This window comes from Prionailurus bengalensis, chromosome D3, assembly GCF_016509475.1.
Source record: "Prionailurus bengalensis isolate Pbe53 chromosome D3, Fcat_Pben_1.1_paternal_pri, whole genome shotgun sequence".
NCBI classification, from domain to species: Eukaryota; Metazoa; Chordata; class Mammalia; order Carnivora; family Felidae; genus Prionailurus; species Prionailurus bengalensis.
In genome coordinates, this window is record NC_057356.1 from 7,317,507 (window position 1) to 7,341,012 (window position 23,506).

At 52.5% G+C, this 23,506-nt stretch overlaps 2 protein-coding genes across 2 annotated transcripts; both read right to left on the reverse strand.

Moving 5' to 3' along the window:
• Positions 1 to 203: 203 nt before the first annotated feature.
• On the reverse strand, positions 204 to 2,022 carry B3GNT4 (UDP-GlcNAc:betaGal beta-1,3-N-acetylglucosaminyltransferase 4). The gene has a single exon (XM_043557506.1). It carries the CDS (start codon positions 1,431 to 1,433, stop codon positions 372 to 374), a length of 1,062 nt encoding a protein of 353 aa, XP_043413441.1. The 5' UTR covers positions 1,434 to 2,022; the 3' UTR covers positions 204 to 371.
• A 2,846-nt stretch (positions 2,023 to 4,868) lies between these two features.
• Positions 4,869 to 23,506, reverse strand: LRRC43 (leucine rich repeat containing 43). Its single transcript, XM_043557509.1, has 12 exons — positions 23,390 to 23,506; positions 21,850 to 22,110; positions 20,752 to 20,862; positions 18,489 to 18,628; positions 16,123 to 16,361; positions 15,322 to 15,509; positions 14,480 to 14,718; positions 12,236 to 12,377; positions 11,950 to 12,105; positions 11,656 to 11,841; positions 11,292 to 11,325; positions 4,869 to 5,029 (listed from the first exon to the last, which is right to left on the reverse strand). Exons 1-12 carry the CDS (start codon positions 23,480 to 23,482, stop codon positions 4,902 to 4,904), a joined length of 1,917 nt encoding a protein of 638 aa, XP_043413444.1. The 5' UTR covers positions 23,483 to 23,506; the 3' UTR covers positions 4,869 to 4,901.

A 23,506-nucleotide genomic window follows, 5' to 3' on the forward strand; every position in this document is an offset into this window, starting at 1 on the left:
TATTGTATCTGAAGGAGAATAGTTTTGTTTTTTGCACTTCAAAAAATGTCTGTATTCTGGGGCCCTGTGCAGCCTCCTTTGCCTCCCAGCCTGGCAGAGCCCCTAGGGGGTCTGGGACCCACCGCACCCCCACCCTGCCACGAGAATTCTGGCAGCCTCTGCTATGCCGAACTTTGCTCCCATTCAACACATGCTGGTACAGGTTAGCCAGGGGTCAGTGTTTTTAATCAGTTCTCAAGGTCTGGGTGGGGGTTACAAAAATGAAGAAATGAAGTCAGCATTTCCCATAGACCCTCAGGTCAAGATTCAAGGTTCTCACGTGTCATCATGATAGGAAAATCAACACTGGGTCCACTCACTCAACCCACCCCTCAGAGTTGGGGCAAAGGGGCTGCTGCACACCTGAGCCCCTCATCCGTCACCAGCGCCCACATGGTCCACATCTCCAGGGGGCTGAGGCGGTGCACGAGCAGGAGCCCCCTGTACAGGCAGGGGTCTAGGGGGTCCAGGGGACGCCGTATTCCAAATGTCTTGAAGCCAGCGTGGTGCACGGGACTCACCCCCAGCTTCCTCAAGCACATGCCCACGAAGACGTCGTCGATGGGGAAGAGTTCAGCCTCCTCCACGGCTGCTTGGAGGCGCCGCACGGTGGCTCGGGACATGACATAGCCCCCACCCCCAGCGTAGGGTGGGTAGTGGCGGGCCCTGTACATGGAGGGGGGGATGAAATATTTGACCTTGGTGTTCCTGTTGGGCAGGGCCTGGCGGATAACATCTCCCACCAGGAGGTCCCGGGCTGGGTCCCGGCCCTCCAGGAACTCCAGCACATTGGGGATGTGGACGAAAACGTCATCATCTCCCTTTAGCATGAAGTGGGCCTGGGGGCAGGCAACTGCCACCCAGCGCTGCAGGTGCAGCTCCTTGAGCGTCAGGTTGAAGAAGTCCTCGGCAAAGTCCCACTGCAGGATGTCATCGAACTCCCGGCTCTCGTAGGCCAGCAGCTGGGCTGGGGGCGCAGGCCCCGCCACCCCCAGGAGGAACACCAGTTTCAGCTGCCGACCCCTCGCCCAGCCCCCCACCCGGCCCCACGTGCTGCGGATCGCCGCTCGCCGCTCCACGTGGCCGGGCTGCGACTTGATGGCCAGGAGCAGAAAGGTGTCATCCGAGCAGCCGGAAGGCTCCAGCAAGACGGAAAAGTTGCGGCAGTGGCGATAGGTCAAGAAGAGGCGGTGGCGGCTGGGCAGAGACAGGGAGACGTTAGCCACTGTGCGGTTGGGGAGACACTGGCTGCGGCGGGGCCCTGGGGGAGCCCAGAAGGGCTGGCGGGCCGTGGGGCCCCCCACTGGCTTGGCCTCCTTCTTCAGGAAGAGCAGGCAGCTGAGCAGCAGCACAGCCAGGCTGTACAGGACCAGCCAACCCAGCCTGCGAAACATGGCAGGTCCTGCAAAGAGAGAGCCGTGTGAGCCGCCGGCCACGTCCCCGGCCGGCCACCCAGCAGCCGAGTCCCTGCCGGCCTCCCTTCCATTAGCTCCTCTCAGTGTGTCCTGTGCCTCCTTCCAGAGTCCCTCTCCCAGGGGACAGGTAGGCACACCTGCTGTGCCAGCCTTTGCCTTCTGCTGTCATCAGAGGGCTCTTGGGTCAACTTTTTCCCAAAAGGACTTGTGTTTTGTTTTTGTTTTTGTTTTTGTTTTTTTGAGAGCAAGACAGAGCAGGGGAGGGGCAGAGGGAGAGAGAATCTTAAGCAGACATCATGCTCAGCTCAGAGCCCGACATGGGGCTCCACCCTGGGATCATGACCTGAGCCGAAATCAGGAGCTGGACGCTGAGCCCACTGAGCCACCCGGGCGCCCCCGACTTGCAGCCACCTTAAAACTGAGGCACCATGGGGTGGCCTGGCTGGCTGGGCTGAGTCCGAAGAGCGTGTGACTTTTTTTTTTTTTTTTAACGTTTATTCATTTTTTTGAGACAGAGACAGAGCATGAGTGGGGGAGGGGCAGAGAGAGAGGGAAACAGAATCCCAAGCAGCTCCAGGCTCTGAGCGGTCAGCACAGAGTCCTATGTGGGGCTCGAACCTACGGACCACGAGATCATAACCTGGCTGAAGTCAGACACTCAACCGACTGATCCGCCCAGACACCCCACAGCATGTGACTCGAGTTTGAGCCCCAAGTTAGGTGTCAAGATTACTTAAAAAATAATAAAATTTAAAAAACTGAGAAACCATGAGCACTTTCATCATGTCCCAGGAAACTCAAGTATCTTATAAAAATGGCACGGAGCTAGTTTAGTTTCCAGTGAAATACATTCTAAGCATTTAGGGCCCTTGAATCTAAAGTCAAACCATTTCCCCTGAAATAGTGTGCACCGTGATCTGCTGGCGGCAGGCCCTGTGCAGGATGTCGCAGAGATGACCTCCGAGGTGCTGCCCCAGGGCCTTTGCTCCTCCAGAGAAAGGGAGCCACAGGGACCCCAGAATACACCCTTCAGGTCTGTCTGAAGCTTCTTTCCCCAGTTTCTTGGAAGTTTCTTCTTTCCCCCAGGTTTTTGGGGGGAGTTACTTAAAATGGGGTTTTAAGAAAAAACCACTTGCACAGCAGAGCATGAAAGGAGAGCTGGAGCTCTGCCTCCCCCGTGGGGCCCCTCTCCCATCCCTTTAAGCTCTGCTCTTCTCCCAGCGAGTATCCCAGCGATCCAAAGAGAAGGCCCAGAAACGGGAACTAGCAGAGTAACCTGACCAAGATCAAGTCAAGAGTAGCACAGCCAGGCCTGGGGCCCCTCGTCTTCACTTCCACTGCCTCGCCATCCTGGTCCTACAGGCCTACGCCTCTATCCAGTCTGCCGGCATTGGCCTCATCCCCGTCGTCCTGCCGCCGCGGCTGCCACAAACGCATCTTTTCTAGCCGCTAGGGATGCAGAGGCCGGCAAGACAGGCAGGGCCACAGAGAAGAGACAGACCAAAAACCAAAACCAATACCAACTTGAGACGGTGCCGAGAAGAAATTAAACCAGCGTAACGGAACACAGTGACTGGGGAAGATTATTTCAAACTGCAGTAGCTGAGAAAGCTCTCCTTGATAAAGGACGTTTGACTTCAAGGGTACTTATTTTGAGAGAGCGCATGCACACAGGCGGATGGGGGAGGGGCGGAAAGGGGGAGAGAGACTCTCAAGCAGGCTCCCCGCTGCCAACGCAGACAGGACCTGACCCCCGGCTAGATCTCACCAGGGTGGGATCAGGACCTGAACTGAAACCAAAAGTCAGGCGCTTAACAGACCGAGCCCCCCAGGCACCAAGACAAAGGACATCTGAACAAGAACTGAATGCAGCGAACCACAGAGATCTGGTGGGAGAGTGTGCCAGGCAGAATTAAACCGAGCTCCGGGAGTAGGAGCAGTGAGACTTCTCTGAGGACGGGAGTGTCCTGTGGCTGGAGTATTAAAAGCAAGGAGGAAAGTGGAAGAAGGTGAAGCCAGAGCACGGGAAGGCATACATAAAAGGGCCATCGTGAGGCAAGGGGGGAAGCTTGGGTTTATTGTTATCCTCGGTAGAGATCCACTGGAAGATTTAGCAGAGGTGGTGACAGAATTTACCTCGTGTGAAAGATTCCTCCTGCTGCGGCTTAGATGATGGGTTTTGTAAGGAGACGGGAAACCGGCAAGGAAACTGTTGCACCGCCAGGTGAGCTACGCGGCTTTCAGGCGGGGAAAATGACTCTCAGGTGTTGGCGATGAGCCCGGGGACGCGCCGGCCCCGTCGGCTGAGAACTCAGGGCGCAGGGCCAGCGGTTTGGTTCCGGAGGCCGGTGCGCCGCGGCCCCGCTCGCCTCGGCCCACAGCGCTCCCACTGCGCGCGCACACACCCGGGCTCCCCCGCACGCCGGCCCACGGGCAACTCCCGCCCGTGGCCTGGAGCACGGTCCCCCTCTCGGGCCACTCCTCTGCTCCCCACCCTACACGCTACTGGGAATCCTGATTCAGTACCTGCGAATGTAGGTCTCCTTCCAAACTGAGAGTCCCCAAGAGCCTGGTTCTTAACCCGGCGTGGGCTTCAGCGCGGGCACAACCCCCACCCCCGCAAGTGTCGTGCTGAGTCCTAAGGGTCTGCAGTTGTTTCTGGGGTGACAGCCGCCTGGGGTCCTTAGGGCTCGGCGACCCAACACGCTACGACGAGGGAAAGCGCCAGCGACCAGTTCATTCTTTCCACGCCGCGGTCTCTAACGGGCTGTTGTGGGGGCCGTCGGCCGGCGGGGTCGCCAGAGCAAGGAGCGGGGGGGCCCCGCGGCGGACGCCCCTCCCGGGCCTGAGGACCCGCGACGGCGCTGCCCGCGGAGGCTGGCCCGCTCCACAGCGCCCGGTTCCGGCCGTCCGAGCCCCGGCGGGCCAACAGCAGCCGAGGGGCTCCGGGGCAGCAGGAGGCCGCCTGGCCCCGACGGTCCACAGCGGAGACGACCCCGCCGCCAGACCCGGCGTCCTCGCGGACGCGCCGGGGTGCAGAGGCACGGGCAGCCCCGGCCCTCTCCGGCACAGTGAGACACCCCTGAGCCCGCAGCGCGGCCCCAGGCGCCCCCGGTCCCGCACAACCCGCCCCCCGCGGACCTACCTGAGCCGGGACGCCGGGCCAGGCACGGGCGTGGAGCTCGAGCGGCCGAGCGCGGGCGCGAGCTCCAGCCTCGCACCTCCCGCTCCGCTCCGCTCGGCCGGTGGGCGGGGCCCGCTTGGGCAGCGGGAGAGGCGGGGCTTCGGGGCCGCCGCGGGGCCCCGCCCCCTCCGGGCTCCGCGCTCCCGCCGCACACCTGCGGACGCGGAGGCCGCCCCGCCGCCCCGGCCCACCCCCCGCTCCCGGGCGCGGCGGCCACACGGACGCGGAGCTGCGGTGGTCAGAACAGCCTTTAATCCCGCGCCCTACAGGGCGAACTCCCGGAGCGCCTCCTCGGCCGTGCGGCACTGGTTCAGCTGGATCTGCACCTCCACGGTCAAGGGCTGGGGCTGGTAGTCGCCGTCGAACACTGCAGCCGCAGGTTTGGTCTTTTCTGAGGAAATAAAAACGCGGGTCTGTGAGTCCCGAGGGGCGTGCGGGCTGCTTCTCGGCCGTCCTGGACGGGCTCGTTCCGCATCCCCGAAACGCAGAGCTGCCCTCCGAGCCAGGGGGAGCGCGGCTTCGTTGTCAGCGTAGTAAGGAACACACTTCAGTCACCCCTCATCAGATCGTTGAACCAGGCTCAGCTGTTGGAGCTGCGAGATGAACTAGCCACGTGTCTGGGAACACCGGTCTCTCTTGAAAGAACACCGACAAACCAGGGTTATTCGGACGCGGATATTTGGTAGATGTTTGCTAAAAAGCAAACGAAGGAAGCCTGGCATTGCGGGGAAAACAACAGAAAGCATTTTGATACATTTATGACATTTGAGCTTTCGAGTAGAAATTAGAATTTTGGAACATCGCATCTGCCACCGTGAACTTAACAGTTTCCCAACAATCCAAGACTTTTCTAATCATATGGGTGCTGATGAAGAATATGATTTTTGGATAATGTATAATGAAACGTGTCAACGGTTGGAAGAGCTGCATAACTCTGTGAACCAGTGTTTCACAAATAACCGATGTCTGACGTCACAGATTGTGCAGGGGCAAGATAGCCCTTCAAAATGCAATGTGAAAAAAAAGTGTAGACTAATGGATTTTAAGGTAACTATGCAAAAACGATAGATTCAGTATTCACACTGTAACAGCCTTTAAAAACCTACTAGTTGTCAAATTTTGACATAATATCTAAGAAAGATATCAGTTATTTGAAAGCCTATGAAAATAGCCCTTTCTTTTCCAGTTTCATGCCCATGTGACACTGGATTTTCTTCATACACTACAATCACAGCAACACATCACAAGAGATTAGGGGCTGCAGGAGCAGCTATTCAAATGCAACTATCCTCAAGCCAGATAATAAAGAAATTTGCAAAAGAGTAAAAGAAAATTAAGACCATCTTGACCCCGTAACTTGATTATAAATCATGCCCATTGTCCATATTTGTATGGGCCCTGAAGTCTGGCAGTGTACATCCTTTGTTCTTTTTCTTTAAAAAACTTTTTTTTTTTCAATATTTATTTTTGAGAGACAGAGAGCACAAGTGGGCAAGAGCAGAGTGAGGGAGACACAGAATCCAAAGCAGGCTCCTGGCTCCCAGCTGTCAGCACAGAGCCCTATGCAGGGCTGGAACCTACAGACTGAGATCATGACCTGAGTCCGGAGTCTAACGCTAACCAACTGAGCCACCCCGGTGTCCCTCTTTGTTCTTTTTCAAAGCTGTTTTGGCTATTCTACATCCTTTGAATTTCCATATTAATTTTAGAATCAGCTTGCTGATTTCTACCAAAAAAAAAAAATCCCCTCAGAATTATGATTGCTATCAGGTTGAATCATAGATCAATCTGAGGAAAACCAACATCCTAACAATCCTGAATCTCCCTATCCATGTACATATTTATCCATTTAAGTCTTTGATTTCTCTCAGCAACATTTTGTAGTTTTCAGTGTATAGAACTTCCACATCCTTAGTCAGATTTATCCCTATTTCATATTTTTCAATGGCATTGTAAATGGTATTTTTAAATTTCAGTATCTAATTGTTTATTGCTAGTATATGGAAATACAATTAATTTTTGAATACTGATCCTGTATCATGCAACCCTGTTAAACTCACTTAATAGTTTTAGCTTTTCTAATTATAGGTATGCAGTGCTATAGATTTCTCTATAAATACTGTTTTAGTTATATTCTATTAATTTTGATATTTTATCTTTTCATTTTCATTCCGTTCAAAATATTTTCTAATTTCCTTTTTGATTTCTTCTTTGATAGGTTATTTAGAAGTGCGTTATTTAGGGGCGCCTGGATGGCTCAGTTGGTTGAGCGTCCGACTTTGTGCTGACAGCTCAGAGCTTGGAGACTACTTCAAATTCTGTGTCTGTCTTTCCCCCTCTCTCTTTCTCTGCCCCTCCCCCACTCGCACTCTGTCTCTCAAAAAAATAAACATTTAAAAAAGATTTTTTAAAAGTGTGTAATTTAGTTTCAAACAACTGAGAGATCTTACATACTTCTTTTACTGATTTCTAATTTAATTCCCCTGTAGTCGTAGAAGATAGGATACTTTGTATGTCTTGAATTGTTTTAAACTTATTGAGACTTTATTAATAGCCCAGATTATGGAATATCTCAGTTCTGTGTGCACTTAAAGAAAGTGTATTCTCACGTTGTTCGGTGGGGTACTCTACAGATGTCAGTTATGTCAAGTTGATTGGCAGTGTGATTCAGGTCTCCTACATCCTTAATGATTTTCTATTTGTTCTATCAATTACTTAGGGAGGTGTATTGAAATCTCTGAATATAATTTTGGATTTGTCTATTGCTCCTTGCTCCTATTTTCAAGCTCAGTTATTAGCTGCATACTTAGGATTGTTACATCCTCCTGACTCCTTTATTATTACAAAATAACCCTCTTTACCCCTGGTAATAGTCTTTCTCTGAAGTCCATTATGTCTGATATTAATAGTTGCTCCTGTTTTTTTATTAGCGTTAGCAAGAATATCTTTCTCCATCCTTTTAATATTTTTGTATCTTTATATTTAAAGTGGGTTTCGGGTAGGTAGCATATGGTTGCATCTTTTTTATCCAATTTGATCATCTCTGCCTTTTAATTGGGTGTTTAGACCATTTACATTTAATGCGATTATTGATATGATTACATTTAAGTCTACCATCTTATTTGTTTTCTATTAACTCACAAGTCCTCTGTTTCTTTTTGTTTCATTCTTTAAGAATAACTATCTTTATGATCCCTCTTTTTACTCCTTTGTTGGCTTCAAGTGATATTATACCACTTCACATAGAAATAGGAACCTTACAATGATACACTCCCATTTCTTTCCTTACTCCCACTTCTAGCCTTTTTGCTATTATTGTACATTCTATTGGTTATATATATATATATATATATATATATACACACACACACATACACATATATATATATACATTTTTCATTAAACAATTGACTATAATTTAAACATACTTAAATAAGAAAGGAGTCTATATTTACTTACAATTACCATTTTCAATGCTCTCGATTTCTTTGTACAGATCCAGATCCATCTAGTATTTTCTTCTCCTTAAAGAACTACTTTTAACTTTTCTTGTAGTACATGTATGCTGGTGATGCATTCTTTCAGCATTTGTCTAGAGAAGTGTTCACTTCGCCTTTTGGAAGATAGTTTTGTTGGGTAAAAAATTTTAAGTTGATGTTTTTCTTTGAGACTTCCTCCACTGTCTTCTATTTGACATTTTCCTGATGACAAATCTGATGTCATCTTTATCTTTGTTCTTCTGTACATAATGTGTCTTTATCACCAACTTTTAGCAGTTTTATTATTATCTAGCTTGGTTTTGTTTTCTTCATGCTTCTTGTGTTTAGAGTTCACTTAACTTTTTGGATTGGTATATTGATATTTTCCATCTAATTTGGACGAAGTGTTTCAGCAGTTATTTCTTTAGATAGTCTTTCTGCCCTCCTCACTCTCCTTTGGGGACTCCAACTACATGGACATCAGTTCCTTTGAATTTGTCTGAAAATTCACTGATGCTCTATTCATTTTTTTTCCAACCATTTTTCTGAGTTTAATTGTGGATAGTTTCTACTGCTTCCAGTTTACTAATCTTTTTTTTTCTGAATTGTCTAATATGCCACTAATCCCACTGAATGTATTTTTAATGTAACATGGTAGTGTTCATCTCTAAAAGTTTAGTTTATCTTCCATATTGCTACATACCACCACCAATTTTTCCTTTAGCTTCTTAGATATATGGAATATAATTATAACTTCTTTAATGTCCTTGTCTACTAATTCTAACATATGTCATTTCTGAGTCAATTATGAACAATAAATTCTCATTATATATTAAATTTTCTTGCTCTTTCTTTTAATGCCTGGTAGTTTTTCTATTGGGTGGAAGACATAAATTTTACCTTGGGTACTATTTTTGTGTTCCTTTCAATATCTTTGAGTTTTGCTTTAGTACATGTTTAAATTTGATCGTTCAAGTCTTGCTGTCCCTTCCTGCTCAAAATTTGTAGTGTTCCCCAGGGCACTGTGCTCAATCCTCTTCTCTGTCAACATAAGCACACATATTTTCATGACTTTAAATACCACCTATAAGCTGATTCATTCATTCATTCAATGTCAATGGCCTACTATGCTGGAGGCTGGGGACTGTCTGACTTTAAAGAATGCAGGCATAGCCCCCACTCTCTTGTAGTTTCAGTGTAGTGGACAAGATAAAAGGGAAACCAGGACACATATTCATATCTCTATAGTTAGCATGGCGCTGAGTACCAAGGATGAAAACAGGATACCCTGAAGAAAACAAGGAAGCCCACACTAACCCAGGGATCAACTCCCCTGAAGAAGGCAACTGAGGCTGAGATCTGGCAAAACAAGTAGCTGAGTAAAAAGAGTGGCAAGTGCAAATGGAGTATTCTAGGCAGAACTCTTGGGGGGTGGGGGGGAATTGCTTATAGAACATGGACATTCGGATTTTGTGATGAGCCAGCAGGAAGTCATGGAAGAATTTCCAGCAGTAGAGTGACACAACCAGATCTGCAAACAAAATCGTCCCGGCTGCTGTGGGGGTGCCGACAGACCGGCCACAGAGTGGGAGGAAGGAGGTGCAGCAAGGTGGCAACTGTGATTGTCTAGCATGGTGGCAAAGGGGATGGAGAGTGCCCCGGGTGACAATGGGCAGGTGAGGGAAACGCTTCTTAGATGCTCCACACACTTCAGCTTCACAGGCCCTGGGCCTGAGTCTCTCCTGTCCACCTCCGGCCCCACGGTAACTCTCACACCTGTCTTCTCCACACCATCTCTGCTGCCCATTTCCAAGTCAGGAAATGACTTAGCACTTCTTGCCTTTTACACGGTTTTGTTTTGTTTTGTTTTTAGGTGAATTTTTTTTCATTGAGATAAACTTCTCTTAATATTCAACATTTTAACTATTTTTAAATGTACGCTTCTTCTGTCGCTTTTAGTATATTCACAATGTTATAGAATCATCACCATTATCTAATTCCAGAACATCTCATCCCCCCAGATGGAAACCCAGTACCCATTAGCAGTCACTCCCCACCCCCAACCCCCACAACCACTGATCTATTTTCTGTCTCTATGGATTCACCTGTTCTGGGCATTTCACACAAGTGGAATTATACAGTACGTGGCCTTTGGCATCTGGCTTCTTTCACTCTGCATCCCATTTTCAAGGTTCCTCCACGTTGTGCACGCGTGGCGCTTCATTCTTTTTTGCTGGGTGATCCGATGCATGGATACCCGTGTCCTCTTCAGGCACTCCTCCGCGGATGGACACTGGGCTGTTTCCACTTTTTAGCTGTTGGGACTAGTGCTGCTCTGACCTCATCCTACATCTCCTTGCACCTCGCAGTAGCCTCCCAGCTGGTCCCCTGCCTCCTAGCGCTCCTCCCAAGCCAGCCGGTTCTTTCTAAAACTTAAATCTAAAGCTTACCTATTTCAGACACTTCAGTGACTGCCCCTTGCTCATAGAGCAAGTCCAGGCTCCTCGTTGGGCAAAGAGGGCCGGACGACTGCTGAGCCAGAAGGATGCTGGGCCAGTCCCAACTTCAGTCCCCTATCCCACCTCATCCTGGCTCCTACCCCAAATTGCCTCTCCTGCCCTTCACATAACCCACAGCAGGCTGCTCTCTTCTCAGAGATGCAAGAAAGATGTAGGGTTCGGTCCTCAGAGCGGGCATGGCCTTCCCACTGGCCAGAAGATACAGTTCTCCATTCTTCCATTTCTTTGGTCCCAAATCAGGCTGATCCTTCCCCAGGTCCTGCTACAGTCTGAATGTTTGTGTCCCTGCAAAATTCACATGTTGAAATTCTAGCCCCCAAAGTGATGGTATTAGGAGACGGGGCCTTGGGAGCTCATGAGGGTAGAGCCTCAGGAATGGGATTAGCGTCCTTGCAAAGGAAGCTCCAGGGAGCTCGCTCACCCTTTCTACCATGTGAAGACATGGCAAGAAGGTGCTGGCTAAGACCCAGGAAGAGGGCCCTCACCTAACGATGCTGGCACCTTGGTCTTAGAGTTTGCAGTCTCCACGACTGCAGGAAAGAAATGTGTGCTGTCTATAAGTCTCCTGGGCTGTGGTGTTCTGTTATAGCAACCTGAATAGACTGAGGTCCTCAATAAACACTCCCTGCTCTCAGTTACCACCGTTAATTCTTACCTTTTTTAGCTCTCTTGTTCTTGTTCTTTGAATCCTGAGAGGAAGAACCACAACAAGAGATGCTTACTGGACTTGGTGGGCACCGGGGAAGGGGTGCTGTCCTATAGGAAGGCAGGGCAGCTCTAACCTGGCTCCCCACACCTGAGAAGGCTGCCCGAGGAGCCAGTAACCCAGAGGGCTGGGAGCTGGGCACCGCCGCATGGCCTAAGGAGAGGCCTTCCTCCTCCCCAGGCGTCCCAGGGCCCTGCCAGCACGGGGGCTTCCGGAGGAGGTTGGGAGGCTCAGAGATGCCCCCCCCCCCCATAACCCTTCCCTGCCCAGCACTGGTTTGATGGGGAGGGGTGTGACAGGGGCCCTACTGTACCCTGAGGGATGTCAGCCTGTCCGTTTCCAAAGTGCGGATCACCCCAAAGTTGCACACTTCGGACACAAGTGGCTCCCCCGCCAGCAGGGGCTCCAGGACCACCAAGCCACTGCCCAGCACCCGCAGGATGGGCGGGTCCTGGCGGAGCTCCTTAGGAAGCTCTTTCTTCTTGGATCCCTTCTGTTCCTGTGGAGAGAGGTCAGGAGAGTGGACGGGGCCCAGCAGGGACAGTGCCCAGAGTGCCCACGGCCGCCGCCACCACCACCTCGGGGCACCTGGCAGCCCGGCCAGTACCTTTGCCACCTCTTTCTCCCTTTTCCCTGCCGTGTCCATCCCGTCTTTTCCCTTCTTGTCTTTCTCCTTCTTCCCCTTCTTGTCCTTCTCCCCTTTTCCTTTCTTGGCAGGCAACGGGACGTCAACAGGAGGCAGCACCGCAGGCCAAGAGAGAATCTAGGGGACGGCGAGGCGGCCACAAGTGAACACAGGCCAGCCTGGGGCTGGCTGGGACCTTGCCGACAAGGGAGCGGGGCCCCACGACAGAAGACCGGGAGACAGGAAAAGGGGGATCCCGGCCACCCACCTTCTCCTCCACGATGGTCACGGTGGTTCCCGCCAGCAGGAAAGCCTTGAGTGGCACCAGGTCCTTGAGTGTGTGCTGCATCTCGTAGCTGCAGGGGATGACATCAGTCCAGGGCTTGCGGACAGTGCTGAAGAGAACGGTCCTTGGGGAGGGGGATGAAGACAGGGGTCCCATCACCCGGGAGGCTGTGGCCGGGGACCAGGACCAGGCCTTTGAGAAGACGGGCACACACGCGCACAGCGGGAGATGAGGCCAGACACAAAGGATTACTGCCCGATGCATTTAGATCAAGGTCAAAGAGAGGCAAACTAGTTAATGGTGTTAGTTGAGTTGACCGTGACCCTTGGGGAGGAGGCAGGGGCCTAAGGAGTCTTCCGAGGTCCTGGTATGTTGTTACTTGTCAAGGGCAGTGGCTACCTGGGTGCCCTCATCATTTGGCTGTAAAGTGGATATTTCTCTATGTGTGTGTTACACCTCAATCGTTTATTTTTTTTTAATGGTAGAACAGATCTGTATGTCCACAGCCACATGGAAAATCAGCAAATTTCAAATTGATATACAGAAGTCTATTTTTTTTTAAATAAAAAAGATATGACTATATATGTTTATATATATGACTGTATAAGAAAAAAATAGGGAACTACGTGCACAAAACTATTAAGAATAACTCATTCTGGGGGCACCTGGGTGGCTCAGTGGGTTGAGTGTCCAACCTTTGATTTTGGCTCAGGTCATGATCCCAGGGTCATGGGATCGAGCCCCACATTGGGCTCCATGTTGAGTGTGGAGCCCGCTTAAGAGTCTCTTTCTCTCTCTGTCTCCCTCTGTCCCTCTCCTGCTCTCTCTCTCAAATAATAATAAAGAGTAATTCACTCCGGGGCCTGGCTGGCTCAGTCACTAAGGCCTGTGACTCTTGATCTTGGGTTCCTGACTTCAAGCCCCATGATGGGCATAGAGCCTACTTAAAAAAAGAAGAAGAAAAAAAAGAGTAATTCATTCTATAGGATAGGTTAGATGGATGCAGAAGAAGAAACTTATTTTCTCATGTACATATTTTTCTAATTTACATATTTTTAAAGCAGAATTATTTGCGACTTTATGTTTTCAAAAACTCAACACCACCAAGAACCACAAAGTCGTCGGCTGTGGTTGACTGGGGAGCCTGGCACGGGGGGTGGCTGGTTGTCCCCCACCTTCTCTCTGGCAGCGGGGATGGCCACTTGCCTGGTTCTGTCACCTGAGGGAACACAGCACAAGTGGATGGGCCACTGCAGCTTTTCCATATTCTCCACAAACCTTATCACTTACCCTCAGTTGAATTTTGTAAAAAATAAACCCAGGGGCATCTGGGTGGCTCATTCGATAAGCGTCTCACTCTTGATCTCAGCTCAGGTCTTAGTTCAAGCCCATGTTGGCATAATAATAATAGTAATTATTATTAAATAAACCCAAACCAGGCTCAATGTTTTGAAATTAGTTACAAAAATCAGTTAATAGAGCTTCAATACCTAATGAGAAGTGACCCTAAAAATTCTTCATCAAAAGGTTCTTCATCAGGGGCGCCTGGGTGGCGCAGTCGGTTAAGCGTCCGACTTCAGCCAGGTCATGATCTTGCGGTCCGTGAGTTCGAGCCCCGCGTCAGGCTCTGGGCTGATGGCTCAGAGCCTGGAGCCTGTTTCCGATTCTGTGTCTCCCTCTCTCTCTGCCCCTTCCCCGTTCATGTTCTGTCTCTCTCTGTCCCAAAAATAAATAAACGTTGAAAAAAAAAAAAAAAAGGTTCTTCATCAGATAAGACAACACCTGTGGGGGCTGTGAGGCCAGAGGGGCCTTAGGAGGGTAAGGAAGAGCCTGCTGCTCAGGCTGCAAGATCCACACCAGGGGTCGGATGCCAGGATATGTTCCACGTACCAAGAAGTTAAACTGAAAAGACTCTCAACTCTGAGGGCTAAAACGGAAAGTGCTGTCCTCTCGGGTGACTAAGAAATGCCCGCGTGCGCGACACCTGGCGGCGGGACACCTGGCGGCGGAAAGGCGATGCAGCCCTGCCGGGCGGAGGGAAGGAAGCGCAGAGGAGGGGGGTGGGGGGGTAGGGCTCGGAGTGCCGGACACCGACGCGGCCGCACCTGCACAGCCGGGAGCGCAGCCTCGGCCCGTCCAGCGTGGCCCGGGGGCGGGGGGCAGGGGGGGGGTGCCCTGCTCTTGGACGACGAAGGGGCTCCCGCAGGGCAGGGTCTCCGTCCTTACCCTGGGGAGGGGCAGAGCCGGGGGTCTCTTCGCGGCCGCAGCTTGGCCAGCTCTTCCGCGGAGTCGGCCACCCCGGGCAAGGGCGCCGACCCGCCCGACACGAGCGAATCCTCGCGCTCTCCCGACTGGGCGGACAGCCCGGACTCTGCAGAGTCCTCGTGCTCTTCGAAGACCTCTTCGGGAACGTCCTCCGGAATGTCCTCGGCCAGCTGTTCGGTGCTGGGCGAGGGCATGACGATCTGTGGGAGAGACCACACACCCGCCCGGCCGCGGTGTTGTTCAAGGTTCTCAGGGCGCGCAGCGCGCGTGAACAGGTGTCCGCATGAACAGGTGTCCGTGCCACGGTGAACTTGCGGAGCCAGCGAACACACAGACTGGGGCAGGAAGGGTTTTCCTAATGCCCCTTCTCAGAGAACTGCCTTAGGGGTAAGAACAGTAACAATTTCTGCAGAAGCTGGGGTGTCCTCCGTTGCTCCTGGCCGAATGACACCCTGAGGTCTGCTTCCGAAGGGAAGGGTGATGGAGTAGGGGAGAAACATGCCGCGGGGAGCAACCAACCTGGTTGTAAATGCTGTTTCCTTGTGAGGCCGTTGGCTCATATTCAAGGGCAAAGGAAGGAGGTGAAAGAAAGGAGGAGGTTCAAGAAAGGGGCTGAACGAGCCTCTTCCCTTCTCGGAGGAGGGTGTGAATCAGAAAGCTCCCTGTGAAGGGGTTTCCTGGGCCCCAAGAAGCTGAGAAGCTGTTCTGCCTGCGCAGGACACCCTGTGGACCCCAGTGCAGCCCAGCCCTCCCTCCCCCCCCCCCCAGTTCCGGGGGGGGGCAAGAGCCCCCGGATCACACACCTCTGCCAGGACACCACCATATTCACTTCCTTCTCCTTCTTCCTCTTCTACAAAATCGTAGGTCACATAATAGCTGTAAGTGATAAAAGGGCCTTGGGGCCCTGGTTCCGGGTCTAAGACTGAGGTGTCCTGAACCCCCTTGACATTTCCAATGGTCACCACGAGCTGTGCCTGACGTGCCAAGAGGTCTGCAAGGGAGAATGGGTAGGAGTGAGGGGGACAGGAGGGGAGCCGGATTCTTGTGTTCTCTCCACTCGGTGGGGAGCCTCAGAGTTTGCAGACTTGGGTTCAAATCCCAGTTCTGCCAAGTTCCAACAGCTGTTTGGGGGTAAGTCCCTTTTTGGTAAGACACCCCTCTTAAGCCTTGTTTTCTGGGTCTGTATAATGGGAACGGTAGTAGCTGCTTTACAGGATGGTTACAGATGAAGAGTACATGTTATCTTAGCACGAGCCTGGCTCACAGTAGGCATAGCTATTATCAGCATCTTGACCTTGAACAACCTCTGATGCAGCTTGTGGCATGGGCCACAAGGGGGTGATCTCAAACCGCCACAAAAGTAAAGAAGTTGATTTAAAGAATGTTTCCTGTTTGCCTCCTTACTGCTTCTGTCCCCAAATCCCAATCACAGGCATCAAAAGTCTGGGACAGAACCCTGACCGAGAAGGTGAGCTACGCCTGATTAGGGTGTGGGTCAACTGGGGAGCTGCAGGGACAGATCGCTAGTTCGGTGGTGGACAGGCAGCAGAGGCTCGAGGTGTCAGATGCCGGCCCCTCCCCACTGGGCACATCAGCTCCCTCACCCCCACTGCGGCCGAGCCCCCGGAACTGATGCTTCTCGCTGGGAGACACGGTGATGTCGTCCAGCACGCAGAGCTGGGACAGGCTGTCGATGGTGAAGCCTCGGTAGTAGGGCAGCAGGGCCAGCGGGTTCCCCTGCAGCACCAGCAGCCTCAGGCGGCGGAGGGAGCTGAGGCTGGCCATCATGCCCTGCAGGTCCGTCAGGTCGTTGAAGCTCAGGTCCAGAGAGACGAGGTTGGGCCTAGAAGGGAAGCAGGACCATCCGGGGGTCCAGAGGCAGGGTGAGCAAAGGGATGGGGACGCGTGCCCGGCCTGCCCTGCTCAACACCCGCCGGCACCCCACGTCCAGAACAGACAGAAGGCCTGTGCTGAGGGCAGGTTAGGAATTTCAGCCCACCCTCGACTCCCAAGTCAGGCGCCCTTGACTCAAGTTAGCCGCCCTGTTGGGAAGCGCTTCTTGGTCCTACTGCCCCCCCTCTCTCCACGACACTGCCATCCTCGCTGCGACACAGAGATGGCCCTCGTCACGTCCTGCCTCCACTGACTTCCATTTACACCGGTCTTTTCTTCTTGGTCCCTCCCATAGACCCTGACACAGTGTTGTGCCACTAGAAGATTCTCCACAAAGATGGACAGACTGGCAAGGAAGCCGGATGGAAGCCTCACGGGGAGGGGCGGTGAGTTGGGGTAAGAGGGGGAGGCGGATCTGGGGATCTGGGATGAGGGTGCCTGAAACTTGAGGGGTTTAGAAGCTGGAGGATGCCTTCCAAAGCCCGGCTGGCTCACGGTCATAGGAAGCCACGTGATTCCTTTCTTGGGGCACAAGAGTGAAGGACATGCCAGTGAGGACAAAGGAGGCACCCTCCATGCCAGTCTGGAGAAGAGGGCCACACAGGGGCCAGGGGTGGTTCCCCAATGCGCACACTAGAAAGCGAACTGGTTTCAGCTCTGAGAGCAGCCGCGAGAGAAACGCGAGGGCCGCTTCATCAGCACTTTGTTGTAGCCCGGGCCTCCGGCTGACCGAGCTCAGCCATGTCCCCTCCCCTTCTGCTGTCCCTTTGCAGCCTGTCCCGCCCGTGATGTTGGCTAGCCAGTCAACGGGAAATACCCAAGAACATTTCATGGGGACCAGCACACGGACCGTATCCCGTGTCAGGCTTCTTCAAGAAGACTGAGAACACATCAGCAAAATCGGTCCACGGAAAGGGGGCCCTCCTTTTAATTTCAAAGCAGTGAAAATCAAAGGTTTCACATACATGTTTTTATGAAAGCCACACTTGGCACTAAGCAGGTTACCTACGTTTAGAATAAGTATGTTTTCCAAATTAAAAAAATCAGAACACCCAGTACCCTGTCCACGGTCGGAAATCAGCCATCACAGAAGTCTAACATGTACGCCTCCCTCCTGGCAGCCGCCGTCAGTGGAAGAAAGAGGTGCAGAAGTGCACGCGGCCAAGACTGTGTAGAGAGAGCTTGGCAAGAGTGGGAGAAAGAGGAGGAAGAAGGAAACTATGGCCAGAGTTGGGCACGTTCCAAGAGCACGTACAGTTGGGCCACCTGAGATCCTTCTCCAGGTTACCTAGAAAAGCAGGGAAGTGATGCTGGCCTATGTCCTCTGCCCCTTCCGGGCTGTGAACCTAAGCCCATGGCTGCCCAGGACGCTGAAACCCTGGGAATCCTCACAGCACACCCCGAAAGCTTCCTCTGATGGCCTTTCACAGGTCGCCTCGGGTCCCCGCATAGTCCTCAGACCCAGGGTTTTGTCTCCCACTGCTCACTCCCCAAGGAGACAAGTCACAGCAGGAGTGGTCTGTAGGGCAGCTGGGGGCGATTTTGCACGGCACGCACTGGGCACTATCTACAAACACTTTGGTGGTTACAACTGAGGCAGGGGTGCTACTGGCATCTAATGGGTGGAGGCCAGGGGTGCCGCTCAACTTCCTGTGTGCGGAAGACAGCCCCACCACCGACAGGTTCCCACTCCAGTGCCGGCAGTGCCCAAGTCAAGAAACCCTGCTCTAAAAGCATCATAGCAAAAGGTTTGCTTTTGCTTCCTGCTATTTGTAATCCTTCCCTGGGCTTCGGTGGAAATGTTTGCTTATTTAGTTAGAGAAATAAATCCTAGGACTGGAGCTGGCAGCCAACCAGCAGTTATTATAGAAAAGAGCAAAGTTAAAAAAGAAAATAAAAGAGCAAAGCTAAAAAGGGAAGGGAAGGGGAAGGGGAAGGGGAAGGGGAGAAAAAAAAAAAAAAGAAAAGAGAGCAAAGCAGAGTCCATCAAGGCACCAGGGTGCAATCATCCAAACCTAACACTAAGCCCTTGTCTCTCTCTCTCTCTCTCTCTCTCTGTCTGGGACTCTGGAGTTACCAGTGGTTGGAGGTGACATAGAGACTTTCCAGGGGGCCCAGAAGCTTGTTGTGACCCAACCCCAAGTGCTGGAGTCGCGGGGGCGGGGCAGCGCACAGACACTCCATGCTGCGGATCTCGTTGCCATAGAGCTCCAGCACCTGAGAGAGGCAGAAAGAATGGTGCCTGTGAGCCCCAGTCCCTCCATCCTGCCTTTCCTTCTCCCTCCCTCCCGCTGTCCCTCCTCCTCCCTCCCTCCTCCCTGAGAAACGGGGAGGACTGTGAAGCATTCAAGCCAGGCCACCCGGTGTCCATCCGGACTCACTTTAAAATAGGGGAAAAAAGGGGCACCTGGTGGCTGAGTCCGTTGAGCGTCTGACTTCAGCTCAGGTCATGATCTCACGGTTACTGAGTTCCAGCCCCGCGTGGGGCTCTGTGCTGACAGCTCAGAGCCTGGAGCCTGCTTTGGATTCTGTGTCTCCCTCTCTCTCTGCCCCTCCCCCTCTTGTGCTGTCTCTCTCAAAAATAAATAAACATTAATTTTTTTTTAATATGGAATAGTATTTCTATAGCAGGTGTTGGAAACTTTCTTTTCCTTTTGTGAAGAAAACTTTAAAATTTGGCACGGGACGGGGGGTAACATAGCATTTTGGCAATTGCTCAACCCACAGCAACATGTCACTGAGAAAGCTAAAGGGCCCCTGGCTGGAGTAAGGGATGGACTTGAGGAGAACAGAGCATTCTTGCACTTCTGCTCCAAGGTCTCATCTGGGTTCTTCCGAAGCCTGGCACTGAGCCATATTTCTGAGTCCCTTTTGCCATTACATCTACTAATTTCCACATTTAATTTAAAATGGAGAGCATTTGGGGGAACCTGGGTGGCTCAGTCAGCTAAGCATCCAACTCGGTTTCAGCTCAGGTCATGATCTCACAGTTTGTGAGTTCAAGCCCCGCATCGGGCTCTGCACTGACAGCACAGACCCCACTTGGGATTCTGTTTCCCTCTCTCTCTGCCCCTCCCCTGCTCATTCTCTATCTCAAAATAAATAAAAATAAAAACTTAAGCCTGGAATAGCTTTTATTTATTTATTTACTTATTTATTTTGAGAGAGAGCATGACCTGTGCATGACCTTGGGAGGGGCAGGGAGAGAGAATCTCGAGTGGACTCCACGCTTAGCGCACAGCTTGATGGGGGGCTTGATCTCACAACCGTGAGATCATGACCTGAGACAAAATCAAGAGTTGGACGTTTAACTGACTGAGCCATTCTGGTGCTCCTAGTTTCTTTTTAAATGATTATTTTTATGGTGGCAAAATATATATAATTTGTCATGTTACCTATTTTTCTTTTTTCTTTATTTTTTTATTTTAGAGACTGTGCACATGAGCGGGGGAGGGGGTGGGGGGAGGGATAGAGAGAGAGGGGGAGAGGGAGGGAGGGAGGGAGGGAGGGAGGGAGGGAGGGAGGGAGAGAGAGAGAGAGAGAGAGAGAGAGAATCTTCAGCAGGCTCCAAGTTCAGCATGGAGCCCAACACGGGGCTAGATCCCTCAACCCTGGGATCATGACCTGAGCTGAAATCAAGAGTCAGGAGGCTCAAACGACTGAGCCACCCAGGCACCCTCATTTTACCTACTTTTAAGTGTACAATTCAGTGGCATTAAGTTCACTCACACTGTAGTGCAGCTGTCACTGCTACCTACTTCTGAAATTTTTCATCACCCCAGACAGACTGTACCCCATTAAGCAACAACTCCACATCGCCCTCACCCCTGCCCCAGTAACCTCTAATCTACTCCCTGTCTCTGTGGAATTGCCTCTTCTAGATATTTCATGCAAGCGGAATCAGCTAACATGTGACCTCTCCTGTCGGGACTCTTGTACTCAGCATCACGTGTTCAAGGTTCGTCCATGTCCCAGCACGTTCCTGTTTATGACTGAAGAATATCCCACCACATGGAGGGACCACATTTTGTTTGCCCTTTCTCGGCTGGTGGACATCTGGGTTGTCTCCACCTTTCAGCTGTCGTGAGGAGTGCTGCCGTGAACACGGGCCAGCAAGAATCTCAGTCCCTGCCTTCACTTCTCTGGGGCATATACCCAGACACAGAACTGCAGGGTCTTATGGAGATTCTACTTTTTCGGCACCTGGCCTCCCTCTCCAAAGCCTGGGGCTGGTCCTTGGCATCCAGCCACACTGGCCAAACCTTCTGTGGGGAGGGCAGGGGCAGGGCCTCTGGGCAGAGCCAACTCGAAGACCCTAAATGGAGTCTGAGCTCTTTTACCTTGAGAGTTGGGGGCAGGTTGACAGCATCGATCTCCTGGATTTGATTAGCACTCAGTACCAACTCTTCAAGATTTAGAAATTTCAGGAGGTCTTTATCCACCAGGCTCACCTGGAAGGGAAGGAAAGGAAGTTGAGAGCTCTTGCGGGTGAGGCAGCTTTGGAGCAGAAACAGGGTCCACGGGAGGCCACCGACAGGAGGCCACTTGCCTCCTGAGGGAGTCACCTCGAACACACCAACCCCTTTCGTCTTCCCTACCGACCCTCTTACAGCCTCTCCTGCACATTCCACCAGGATCCCAGGGCTCCGCCTCCGCAGTGACCTCTCAGCCCCCGCCTCACTCCCCGGAGGCGCTGTACAGCTACCAGCCCAGTGTCCCGTGTCCCCAGCTGGACTGTGTGCTCCCAAGGGCAGGGATCCCATGTTCTGTGCTGTCTACCCCTGAGGCCTTAAGGAATCACTAGTTTACACACAGCAGGATCAGACCGGAAGTTCAGAGGCCTATCTGTGAACCTTCAGTTCTCTGTGCCCTCAAAGACATCAGGGCCCTTCCTGGCGACTGTGCCAGTGTGCCCAGGATTGAGGCGTTCCCGGGACACTTTCAGCGCTGATGCCCGAAAGTCCCAGGAAAACTGACAGGAGTTGTTCCCGCCCCTCCCACCTGGTACTGTGTAGATCCCCAGTTTCTCTGGGAAAGGGGAAGCCAATGTAGGGAGGCTGAGTTTGCAGATTGGGGCTCTGTTATCGGTAGAGGCAAAGAAGGCTTCTCAGTAACAGAAATTAATACAGTACCATGCCAACCCTCCCCAACCCCGGGCCCCCACAGTGTAAGTAAAACCGACACAGACACTTCAAAGGTCTCTCCGAGGACCCAGGAGCCCAAGTCAGAAGTCAGCTGTAGAAAACACACCTGGATTCCCCGGGGGTGAAGGAAGAAGACACGGAACAAATGAGCAGCTGGCCCTGGCAGGTGGAGGCGCTGGTGAAGTTATTTAGGTCCGAGCCACCTCCCCACCCTTCTTTCTACTCACCACCTAGGTCTCACCACTAAGCTCTTTAAGGGGCATGGCCTCCTTGACATCAACCTCTGGCACTCACCTGCTTGTCCACCACTCGTAGGGACCTGAAGTAGGAGTAGAAGAAGGTGTCCTTGAGCATCAGGGGCTTCTGGATGGCCAGTTCTCTCAGAAAACGGTCCTCTGCACTGGAGCCCTCCAGCAGAGCCCAGGGGGAGTGGGGGCTGCGGACCAGGCCCAACAGGGCCTCCACCGTCTCCTCCCCGGGGCTCACGGCCTCCTCGTCTCTGGGGATCAGCTCCCTCCATGTTCGCCAAGTTCGAGGAAGAAAACGTGACCTATTCTGCAGCGGTGGAGGTGGAGAAGTTCGCTACTCGTGACTCAGCCCTCTCAAGGATTCGAGACTCCCCAAAAAGAGTAGATGGTAAGATAGGACCATCGGGGATCAAGAGTTTAGAAGTTTAAGCAGTGAGTAATCAATACTTCCGACTGATCATCAGCCATGGATAGAACTACAAAGAACTGCATTCCTGCCTTTAGGAATTTACTCAAACTGGGAACCCTGAAGAAGCAGATGAAAGCAACCTAACAGTTAAGAAGGATTTATGTACTAAAAGCTAGAGGCGCAAAAGGCAATCTGGGGGATGTATTAACCAAGGAATGGCTTTCGAGGAAGAAGTACCGTGGCTGAAAAGGTGAATTCAGAATTTAGAGGCCACAGCGGACGGGGAAAGGTTGGGTCCCAGAGCTGACTTTCTCCCAGCCCTTCCCCCAGGAGAACTGGAGACATCGGTGAAACCCAACAGCACCTTGCACAGTAGACACTCAACAGTGTTTGTTGAGGAGACAAACAAATCCATTAGTTCCTTGATTGGTGCCTTGGTTTTTCTCCTCTATGAAAATGGGCACACAGGCCTCCCCTTAGCCCCTACCAGTGTGGGGGGGGCCTCAGCTTCCCAGCAAGCAGGAGGGGAACATTCCAGACCCTCAAGATATTCCAGGGCACATCCTGGGGGCTGCAGGTTCTCAATGGCCTGCTCCTCATCCCCACCAGGAGCACTAGCTGATGGGGGTGGGGTGCGGGCAGACGCACCTGCTCCAGCCCGCAAGAGCCACGACTTGCACCCCAGGGAGAAACTTTAGAAGGGAAGAGTTTCCGGCCTCCGAGACAAGGAGCCAGGAGAGGAGGGAGGGAGCCGCTTCTCCCCCAGACCCACCGGCCTCTGGAGGCAGCAGAACCGGGCCTGCTCAGGACCACGCCTTCTGCGCTCTGGGGCACCTGAGGGTTGAGACGCTCTCGGCCCAGGCAAAAACTTTCCACCTCAAAGGGAGCCTGGTGTTTCTAACGGAGAAGCCCTACCCCCCGGTCAGCCCGCCGGGCTCAGGTCTAGGCGGGGTCCCGCCCTCCTCTGCGGGTCAGGCCCGCGGGGGGGGTGGGAGCTCTCCCGTCGGCCCCTGCGGCGTCCCAGCCCCCACCCCAGCTCAGGACGCTCCTAAACGCCTAGATCCAAGCCTCCCCTCAGGCTCCTCTGGATCCGCCAAAGCCTGTGCCGGCGGCCCAGGCCCCTCGGCGCCGCAGATCCCCGCGTCCCTCCTCCGGCCGCCCCCGCCGGCGCCCGCACCCAGCTGCCGGTGCCGCACGGGAACTCGCGAAGACACAACTGCCTCAGGTGCTCCCGGACCGCGGCGCTCACGGTCCCGCCGGGCGTCTCCATGCCCGCGCGGCCGCCTTGCCTGGC